This window comes from Ctenopharyngodon idella, chromosome 11, assembly GCF_019924925.1.
Source record: "Ctenopharyngodon idella isolate HZGC_01 chromosome 11, HZGC01, whole genome shotgun sequence".
Taxonomy (NCBI): Eukaryota; Metazoa; Chordata; class Actinopteri; order Cypriniformes; family Xenocyprididae; genus Ctenopharyngodon; species Ctenopharyngodon idella.
This window is the reverse complement of record NC_067230.1, coordinates 12,367,464-12,378,686: the sequence shown is the minus strand read 5'-3', so window position 1 is coordinate 12,378,686 and position 11,223 is coordinate 12,367,464. Positions and strand designations below refer to the sequence as shown.

The 11,223-nt window shown below is 37.7% G+C and overlaps 2 protein-coding genes across 2 annotated transcripts; one reads left to right on the top strand and one right to left on the bottom strand.

Moving 5' to 3' along the window:
- Nucleotides 1-5: 5 nt before the first annotated feature.
- Nucleotides 6-4,869, bottom strand: ptp4a1 (protein tyrosine phosphatase 4A1). Its single transcript, XM_051912188.1, has 6 exons — nt 4,676-4,869; nt 1,693-2,243; nt 1,451-1,543; nt 1,230-1,360; nt 1,051-1,125; nt 6-967 (listed from the first exon to the last, which is right to left on the bottom strand). The coding sequence occupies exons 2-6, from the start codon at nt 1,795-1,797 to the stop codon at nt 856-858; spliced, it is 516 nt and encodes a 171-aa protein (XP_051768148.1). The 5' UTR covers nt 1,798-2,243; nt 4,676-4,869; the 3' UTR covers nt 6-855.
- Nucleotides 4,870-6,518: 1,649 nt separating this feature from the next.
- Nucleotides 6,519-11,109, top strand: lgsn (lengsin, lens protein with glutamine synthetase domain). Its single transcript, XM_051913082.1, has 4 exons — nt 6,519-7,158; nt 7,338-7,968; nt 8,095-8,261; nt 8,958-11,109. Exons 1-4 carry the CDS (start codon nt 7,135-7,137, stop codon nt 10,143-10,145), a joined length of 2,010 nt encoding a protein of 669 aa, XP_051769042.1. The 5' UTR covers nt 6,519-7,134; the 3' UTR covers nt 10,146-11,109.
- The last annotated feature ends 114 nt before the right edge of the window (nt 11,110-11,223 follow it).

The following is an 11,223-nucleotide window of genomic DNA, read 5'->3' as shown; positions in this document are numbered from 1 at the left end:
CAATATTTCCTTCAGTGTATCTTTATTGTACTTTCAAATTGGCGAACTTGTAGCAATTTGTCTCTCGCTATAATAAAACACATCCACTGATATAAATAGGTGAGTTAACAGTACACATATTCAAATACCGTACATAAATCAATTATCGAAATATTAAGTTATGCACATCAAATAAAAAGGCATAAAAATACCGCAGACATTGAGGTCCAGTTTTAAGCCAAAACACAAACAATCACACTATTGACATGGCAGTAAATCGGTAAACAAAGTTTGGATAAACAACAAAAACTAGTACCCCAACCTTCAATATATTTATATAAAGAGTTTTTATTTTCCTCTATTTTTTTTCCTCTCTTCCTGATATTTTTTTTTCTCTTTTTTTTCCACAAAAAGACAATTGAGAAACCTCTCCAAATGCCACAGAAAACTGCTCCACCAGACGGCATCTTTCTGCTGTAATAAGGCATTTATTTTAGATCTTTTTGGAGGCAGGCATTTATTACAGAGACTAAAAATCAATAACAAAAAAAAATGTATTAAACAATTATTTTTTAATTAAACCATTTAGATTATAAAGCATACTACGTGTTTGGCAGAGGTGGGATTTGACCATGTTCACCAACCAATATAAACTTCATCGCAAAACACTAAGCTCAAGTTCAAACAAGCACTTTACCTTGCTGACAGAGGTTCTCCACAGGAAATACATAAAACAAAGAGGGAAGGGGACACTTAATAACGAAATAAGCTTAATTTTTGTTACGGTATTTTCACAGTTACCAATTAAGAGAACAAAATACTTATGCTAGATACAAATTCCCATTACACATTTGAGAAAGGCTGATGCGCAAGCTTTTACTGAATGCAGCAGTTGGGGCGATGGCCGTCCTTGAATCGAAGACGCATTTTGGGATGATATTTTTCCAGATAGAAGAGCTGCTTGCTGTTAAATGCTCCACGGCGCTTTCTGAAATTAAAATAAAACATTATTTTAAAAGATCAAATGCTGACTATTATTATATTATTTTCAAAAGTATAACATTAACTCACTGTCGTATGAACTGAACAGCATCCTCGTATTTCATCCCACACTCAATCAGGGCCAGGGCAACCAGCACTGGGGCTCTATGGAAAAGAAAACATGCATAGCTCAAAACATATTTTATCCCATGTTTACACCTTATGATACATGCAATAATAAAATGTTATCTTGAATCCTATAAAATTACCTTCCAAGTCCTGCTACACAGTGTACGGCAATGCAGCAGCCTGGCTCCTCCCTAAACTTAAGCCGAAGAAGATTCAGCCAATCATCAACGATCTGGTTAGAGGGAGGAGCTCCATCGTCAAAGGGCCAATCCTGCACAACAGCAAAAAGCAGTGTTAAAACATGACCCAGGATAAGAATGGATTCATTTTCATGTAAGTGAATTGGTTCACATGGACGTACCAGAACCTGAATGCCTTCTTTAACAACCAGGTTTGCATCATACGTAGCCTCACACACTCTAACAACTGTCGTCACCCCATATTTCTTCAGTTCCTAATGGATGGGAGTGATGTCATGTAAGTGATATTTTGCAGTTACTGTAATTATGAACAGTTGTAATACACCCTCATTATGAGCTTTTTATAATTGTCTAACCAAAACATCACTTTTAGTGTGTTCAAGCCATTTAAACCAGAACTCACCTCAATGAATTTGTGAAGCGTGGCATTAGTAGGGTTGTGGGTAATGAGGAATCTCATGTTTTTGCAGGTGATCTCCACTGGGGCAGGTCTATTCATACGAGCCATTTTTGACTTTTCAAAATAGCTTGAAAATATTAAAGAAAAGTGGGAGAAACTCTCTCCAGTAACAAAAGAAAATCTTGCGGATACAATCTGGTTAAAAAAAGGGTGGGGTGGGGTAAGAGTAAAAGCTGAGAACAAAAAACTAAAATAGGGAGAAAATCCAAAACAAAAGAAAACGAGGCTGGTCCTCTGGTGAGAGTGAAGGGCCAACGAGGGCAGTGCACTTCAGGAGACTTTTTTTACCCCATCCAGAACCGCCGACCGCTGTGGACGCCCGCTCTCCAAGCCCGATCCCGCCAACGTTAAAACTGTAACACAAGTCTCTCTTCTGATGAGGTAGCAAGGCTAGCCGTTCACTTCTCTGCATAAACGCCGTGCTGAGCCTGGCAGTAGTCCCCACTGCCCTTCAGAAACTCCATAAATGTGTGACCCAAAACACCACAGAACTGCTGCAAGAACACAAGAACAGAAACACAAGAGGTCAGGGCACAGGACTTCACCTAGCTTTTTCATTCCTGATTTAAAGCATCAACAGTAAGAGGTTTTTCAAATATCTGCCTGTCCAGTTGTGTGTGTATTATTATATATATATTATATTATATTTATATATATTTATATATATATTTATATATATATATATATATATATATATATATATATAAACACACACACACACACACACACACATATGGGTCAGTGACGTGACGGGTCACTTTTTTGTCCAAAGGCCTTAACAATAATAAAAAACAAAAATATGACATCCAAAGTATGTAAGGTAGTACAACTAGATCTCTTTTATTGAATCCAAATGTTTTAATTATATTTTGCTACATATAATGGTATTTTAAAGATTTTGAAGTGTCAAAAGGTTATTCGGATTAACCGTCCAAAGGCCAATACAGCCACTTCATTTGTGATTAAAATATCTTAAAATGTAATGAATGTATATATTTTTTTATTCTGGCATGATTTTATAACATCATATATCAACATAGTGCAAAATGGTATTAAAATGATGTGTAGAAGTCATGCGGTCAATATCATGTCATGTGACAGGATGTGACATCATTCAGACACCTGCAAAGGACCACAAGGTCCTGAAGCAAAGTAACTAACTCTCTTTTAGCTATTTGAAAAATTCATGTTTTCACTTGCTCATACGCATGTCCCGAAAAATCAGGTCATTCGGTACAACGGTTATAAAACATGGAAAATGTTGTGATATTTTAAAAACTTGTACTAAATATAAAATGTTTGATTGTCCTTTTGCTATCTAGCTAGATATCAGCCTGTTAGCATTGTTTGAAAATATCATCATTCGGTATAACCAAAAGTGTCATTCGGTAAAACCGAAATTTTGGTTAAACCGAATGACTTTTTTGGTGACAAATTTTGTCCATCCTGTAAAAAATGACAAAAGCAGTGTTAATTGATTATAAAAACCACATAATCTTACTGTTAACACTTAGTAAAACTTTATAAATCTTAATAAAAAAATTAATTATATCTCCATTGTTTTTTTTACACTTTTAAAAACCTTATTCGTCAATGACCCATATAAAATAAATACTTTTTAGGATATAACACATTTTTGTATATATATATATATATATATATATATATATTACACACAACATCTGGATCAACACGCACATTCGCAAATTTCTATATATCCTAATTATTGTTAATATGTAATTCATTTTTCCAGGAGCTCTTTGCTTCTATCTTCAATTAAATTGCTAACAGTGATTGTAAATTAATTGCCTAAATTATTACATTATTAGCTAACTGCATTCTCCAAATTGTAATGTTGACATGCATTCGCTGTAAAGCTGCTTTGAAACGATATGTATTGTGAAAAGCGCTATACAAATAAATGTGAATTGAATTGAATTGAATATATATATATATATATATGAAAATCAACCATATTTCTCTCCTTCCCATAAACACATGACTCAGAGGTGAGTCAATAAGCAGCATCTGGGTCATTGTTTCAGGAGAAACACTTGAGCAGGCTTGTGACTGATTGTGCTTTCTGGGAAATCTGAAATCTTCATGTCAGTCTCGTGAGGACAAACACGTGTCACAGCAGCTCTATGGGATTACCAGATACTAAGCCTCTTTAGCAAACCACTTTAAAAAGACGCAACAAGCCTCATGTATTAGTAACCTAAATCTACATGTAATTCAAATGAAAGGCACAGATGTTTGGTTGGGTATATTTTATGTGCGACTTTATGGAAATCAAGTGTAAAGGCCTCAAACGAGGCCATTAAAATGACCAAATGCAGATTTTATGTAAGAAACAGGTCAGGGTTTGAAATGCGGTTAAATATTTGAATCGTACAACCGATAAACTATCCAAAACATCAACCAAAACATATCCAAAACATCATAAACACATGCTAGTTGATCGACACAAAGACTTCCGCTCGGCTAATATTAGCAATGAGGCATAAAGACCACAGATTACCTTAATTTTCGACAACTATACAACTCACACTCTCTTTCTTTTATTTTCTTTACATAGTAAACGTTTAACGATAAATAAAAGTGCGAAATGTCGTGCTCAGTTCTCACTGATGTAGCTATAAGGCTAACTGAAGCTAACATCGTCACCAAGCGATTATTTCAACGACACAATAGCGGTAGAATCTAATAATTTATAATCATATACACAGTGTTTCAGATTTGTAGATAGTTACAACAAAATAGAACATATATTAATGTATATATAAACTGTGGTAGACAACAAAACCGGTTTTGCTCTAATGACAGTTAGCTCACAATAGTTCGAGATTACGACCTAATTTCTCAAAAATAAACCGTGAATCTGCGTCAAAACATAAATATATATATGTTGAAAGGTTCCACTTACTGGAATATGCTTACTCATTGAAGATTGTAGCTTAATCATAAAGCCGCTCCGGAGAATAATTGTTGTGGTGTTTGACCATACAGCGCTGCCGTGTATGTGATGAGAGGCTCCGGTAACCGGTTACAGCTGGACTCAAGAAACCGCACCCTACTACACACTCTACAGCACATACAGCCGAACTCACTTACCATCTACACACAATTTACTCATACATCATTTTATCATCATTCAGTTTGATTGGGACACTTTTTCCCAGTCATCTCAATTATATTCATACTTTAAACATATGCTACAATTTTAATACAATGATTAGGCTATTATTATTATTATTATTATTATTATTATTAACAAATAAAAATAAGTTTATAAAATATAAAATTTCAAAATAAAGTTTATAATTTAAGTAAATTAAAATTATAAACATATATTTGATATAAAATAATAATTATTCAATAATATTCAAGATTAAATAAATTAAAGGTTTAGTTCACCCAAAAATGAAAATTCTGTCATTTATTACTCACCCTCATGTTGTTCCACACCCGTAAAACCTTCGTTAATCTTCGGAATGCAAATTGAGATATTTATGTTTAAATCCGATGGCTCCGTGAGGCCTACATAGGGAGCAATGACATTTCCTCTCTCAAAATCCATAAAGGCACTAAAAACATATTTAAATCAGTTCATGTGAGTACAGTGGTTCAATATTAATATTATAAAGCGACGAGAATATTTTTGGTGCGCAAAAAACAACAACAAAATAACGACTTATTTAATGATGGCCGATTTCAAAACACTGCTTCAGGAAGATTCGGAGCATAATGAATCAGCGTGTCGAATCTGCAGTTCAGAGCGCCAAAGTCACGTGATTTCAGCAGTTTGGCGGTTTGACACGCGATCTGAATCATGATTCGATACGCTGATTCATAACGCTCCGAATCTTCCTGAAGCAGTGTTTTGAAATCGGCCATCATTAAATAAGTCGTTATTTTTTTTATTTTTTTTGCGCACCAAAAATATTCTCGTCGCTTTATAATATTAATATTGAACCACTGTACTCGCATGAACTGATTTAAATATGTTTTTAGTACATTAATGGATCTTGAGAGAGGAAATGTAATTGCTGGCTATGCAGGCCTCATTGAGCCATCAGATTTCAACAAAAATATCTTAATTTGTGTTCCGAAGATCAACAAAGGTCTTACGGGTGTAAAACGGCACGAGGGTGAGTAATTAATGACAGAATTTTCATTTTTGGGTAAACTAACCCTTTAAATAAAACGTGAAAAAAAAAATTATATATATATATATATATATATAATGTTATTTAATTACATTCATATTCTAAACTCATCCTGTAGGCTAATAATAATAATTCTGTCATGACAACTCTCTGAGTGTTTGGCATGGTAATGGCAATATGTTTGGTCTTGGCGGAATAGATCTGTTACACATCTGCTCCTGCTGAGCGTGTACGGGACGTGCTACTGCCAATACATACACAACATGCTGCTGTGAGCAAGTAAGACATGCTGCTGCTGTACGATATACATGAATTAGCCGTAGCAGATCTATACAGGTGGAGCTGGGGAAGGTGGAGGGTTTCTGAAAGCACACAGTAAAATGCTGACCAAGTATTTGAAGGTTGAGTAGCGTGCTCATTGGCTACTGATACAGCAGGAACCAATCAGATGTGCCCTATAGAGAATGATGTAATTGAAAGCATATTGATGTAAGGATCAGCCAGAGCCATCTATAGATTCATTGCAGAACTTTTTTATTAATAATAATAATAGTTAATTCTATTCATTTATTCATGTAGCTGACACATTTATCCAAAGTCACTTACAATAAGGAAAATGCACAGGCAACAAATCACAAAGTGCTAACAATATTAGTAGTGCCTTAATACCTAATTTTAAGAGCAGTCCAAACTACACCTGATTTAACATAAACACAAAGATCCAGGATTTTTGCAATATTTAACTACAGCTAAGGTGCTCACTACATTTAACACTTTTGTATAAAAGTTTTCATCTGACCTTTTCAAAGACTTGGTTTATTTATCAGTTAATCTAGAATCAAATACATCTTTATTTGTAGCCATTTTTGAAATATGCCTTTTATATTTATTTGTTCAAATTTGCTAGGCAACAGCAGTGCTTATATAAAGGCATGTGTTCATTTATGTTCACATTATAATCAATGGCATTTTGTTAAATAACCTTTTAGTCAAACAATTGCATCTTTCTAGAGATTTGATGAATGATGTGTTGTGGACTGTTGAAAACAGCTGATGTGCAGAAGCTCACAATAGATGAGTGGGACTGAACAGACTGGACGGTTCAGGCATTTGGTTGGGGAGAAAGGGAGCGGATTGGGTTGTTTCAGTCTCTGTTAGTCAGTTGTGTGAGGCACTTCAATTGGGAGATGGTTATAACTTTCCAGACATTCACATAATGCAAGAATCAGATGAAGACATGGTAAAACTTAAAATCTTTGCACTTGTTTGTTATTTTTGCTTATATTTTTTTCTGTCAAATGCAGTGGCTGAAAAAAGTTTAAAGATGTATGTATATCATAATTTGGTCATTTGGTGCTCTACGATTGTGTTACTTTGAGTTATATTAAGTCTGAAAGCCATAAATTTCATCTTCTTCAGGAGAAAATTCCAGACCAAGTGGATGGAGGAAGTATGAGCGCAGGAAAGAAGGGTGCAGATCAAAGAGAGAAGCATCTATCCTCTTCTGACTGGGACAGAAAAGGGACACCTGTACCCATAGTGCCATCAAACGTACCAATTCCGGGCCCCACAAACGACCCCATCCTTATTTCCATTGGCCCTCCACATCGTTGCCCCTCTGTTTCCAGTGAGTCCCAGTACCAGGGTCTCGAGAGAGAGGATGACTACGCCAACAGGCATGCATGGAGAAGGGAGAATGTGCAATATTACCCGCCAACTAGTGAGGGTGGCGTCCCTAAACAAACAATGGATGAACTGAAAAGCGTGTTGCGTGAGAGCTCCCTACTGAGTGCAAAAGGGCAAGATGAAGGAAGGAGCTACCCTCCCGGTCAAAGAGTGGACTGTAAGCCAGACCAGGTGCCTTCTAAGAGTTTCAGCACCTTCAAGCCAATTTCAGAAGCTAGGAGAGCATCCAGACTAAGGGAAGGAAGCTCTAGCTTGGATTCAGGCGGGCCTTCAAGGACAGATGGACCTCCACGCAGGTCCTCTCGTGTGAATTCACCCACTGTTGAGACATCCCACTGGGGTGAAGCTGGCACATCACATTCAGGTCAGTATGTGCTTTTGGGTCATCTTCTTCTCTGAGAAGATTTATGGTTGTCTCAGTTTAACTCATTTATTATTATTAACTTTCTCATCTTTTATCTCTCTGTCAATCATTTCATATTCCCAACAGACAAAGAGAGCTCACAGGCACAGTCTTTTGCATCTCAAAACTTCATTTCTGACGTTGAGCACATAAAACAGCAAATTGCCCGGGAAAACATAAGCTTTGTTCGCTTTGAGGCCACTGATCTTCATGGCGTATCCCGATCCAAGACCGTTCCGGCTCGATTCTTTCAAGTAAATCTTTTTAAATGCCTCTTATTGATTCTGTACTGTAGTAAGTGTATTGGTACATGATAGTACAATCTTAAGCTGGTACAATAGTACAATAAAGATAAGCAAATTGATATTAGTCAGAAGCAACTCTGCATAAGGGATCAAGACTTTTCATACATTATATCTTGGACTGGCATATTTTTGTAGTTTTAGTCAACCTAATCTCATGAGAAAACGTAAGTGTTTTACAGTGTCAATTTTCCTATGAATTTGTACGATGTGATTAATATGAAAAATTATGATTTTTAGGTCCATCCCTAACCCCAGTTTTAAACCTGTCAGAAAACATACAAATGAGATCATTTGACTTAGCCACCAATTCGACAAAATATAAAATAGTTACGAATTGCCATGAGATTGTGCTGGTTTTAAATGATCCTAAAACAAAAAAACCCGCAAGTGTCATCTATTATTATGCACATTTGGGTTTAGTGAGATTTGGTTTGTTGATGTCTTTAGAGGGCAGGGTTTTGGAGAGAAGGGGTGTGGTGTGGTTGATGACATGGTTGAGGGTTGGCAAGATGGCTAACATTGCTTACAGCAGCATTAATGTTAGTAATGACTGTTTAGAGTCACTTTGCAATAATTATAGTCTTTTTGAAAATAGAGGTAAAATGCTGAAAAAGTACTAAACATTAATCATTATTGACACCACAGGAAAAAGCTGTATATGGCATCCCAATGCCGAGAAGCTACCTGGAGTTAACCCTAAGTCCCAAAGTCAATGAAGTTGATCATCCAAGTGCAGCCAACTTCAGCAGTGATGTCCTCCTGGTCCCGGATCTCTCCACATTTCAAATCCTCCCCTGGGCGGACCAGACCGCTCGCCTTATCTGCGACCCCTGCACAATCACTGGTATACCACTGCGAACATCACCCCGCCTCATAGCCAAGCAGATGCTCGGCCAACTCCAGAGCATGGGATTCTCTCTCCACTCATCTTTCACCTATGAGTGCTGTATCTTCGGGGCCCCTGAACGAGTGGGACCCAAAGCTGTGTTCTTCCCTGCCACCACACTGTTGAGCAACTACGATCTACCCTTCCTGCAGCAGCTAGTCAGGGGGATGTACTACATGGGAGTTGATGTTGAGAGCTTCTCATCTGCTAATGGACCAGGACAGATGGAGATTTGCTTTAAACCCAGGTTTGGAATCGATGCCGCCGACAGCGCTTTCACCTTCCGCACAGGAATCAAAGAGATGGCCAGGAAGTTTGACTATATCGCCACCTTTTACACAGATGACAACATCCACAATTCAGGATTACTCTCCCATAGCCTTTGGGATGCCAGTGGCAGAAGAAGCCTCTTCCACTCGGGCAATGGGGAAATTTCGGAGATCGGCAAGAAGTGGCTCTCAGGTCTTCTCCAGCACTCAGCTGCTCTGAGCTGCCTCTTGGCTCCAGGGATCGGCTGTCGAAACCAGCTTTCCAAAGGCAAGAAAGATTCCAAGAACTATCTTTACGCCACATGCGGCTGCAACGACAACAGCTGTGCCTTCAACGTGAAGGTTCATGGTGGACGGGAGATGCACATCGATAACAAGCTGGGTTCAGCAATGGCCAACCCTTACATCGTGTTGGCGGCCACGATAGCGGCAGGACTGGATGGTATTAGGCGTAATCTCAATGCTGAACAGGTTCTAAGCAGAGCTCCAGTTCAGCAGAAACAGTTCCCCATCCCTATTAAACTGGACGATGCTTTAGAGGCTCTGTCAGAGGACAGTGTGATTTGTGGTGCACTGGGAGAGCCTTTCGTGCAGTATTTTCTTGCCATGAAGCGTGTAGAGATTGAGACCCAAGAGCACGATGCTGACAAGAACAAGGGACTTGAGTATTTTATTTAACATCTGAATTTGGTGAATGATTTTGTGTATTCGAAACAAACAAAATACATTTAATGACCATCTGATTTGGTATTGAAGACAAGTAATATCTCTCTTGCAAAAAATATTTAAAATAAAATCATACAACTGACTGGTATCTGCTGTACACTGTCTGACTGATTTCATTTACAGAGATAATGGGGCTGAATAGTCTCAACTTTAAAGTCAACTTAATTTGCAGATCGTTTACATTCACAGTGAAGTGACGTGTAGCCAAGTATGGTGTCCTATACTTGGAATTTGTGCTCTGCATTTTACCCATCCAAGTGCACACACACACAGCATGAACACACACCCGGAGCAGTGGGCAGCCATTTTGTAGCTGTGGTGCCAGGGGAGTGATTGGGGGTTAGGTGCCTTGCTCAAAGACACCTCAGCTGTGGGTAATGAGAGTGTAAGAAAGGAACATCCAAATCCAATGTTAGCTTTACTTCCTGTCTCCTGAGATACCTTCATCTGATCAATTTTTAAAGCAGCATAATTGTATCCTTCGCTGCTTTGGATATCCCACAATCCTGTGCGTTCCATTAAAAAATAAAGATGGCATAAAAGTTTCGGTTGGTGGTCAGTTTGTGTGTAAATGTATGTTTTTGACCAACGCTTTCCACTTCTGATGTCATTTCTAGTGAGAATTACTATTGTAGTAATTAAATATTTGCTTAGTTATCACCAAAGCTCGCTCTATTTTGCTGTAGATCATTAAACCGTTATGCTGCCTAAGAAATCTGTTTTGTGATGTACCTTCATGCGCAAACACTGCCTGCAAAGTCATTGCTTGATAGGACAGTGAGGCAACAAGTCAGCTGCCTAACCTTTCGGATGCAGCCTTGGCCCTCCAGGAGCAGAATTGGACACCCCCGGTCTAATGTGTCTAGTGTGTTTAGTGCACACAGCTGAATTTTACCTTGATAGTATTCCTGAGGTTAACTAGTCAAACACTAATTCACAGATTACTCATATTATGTAAATACTGAATCAAATTAATAATGTCCTTTTGGGAAATAAACAAAGAGACAAAATACAACTCAGACTACCGAAG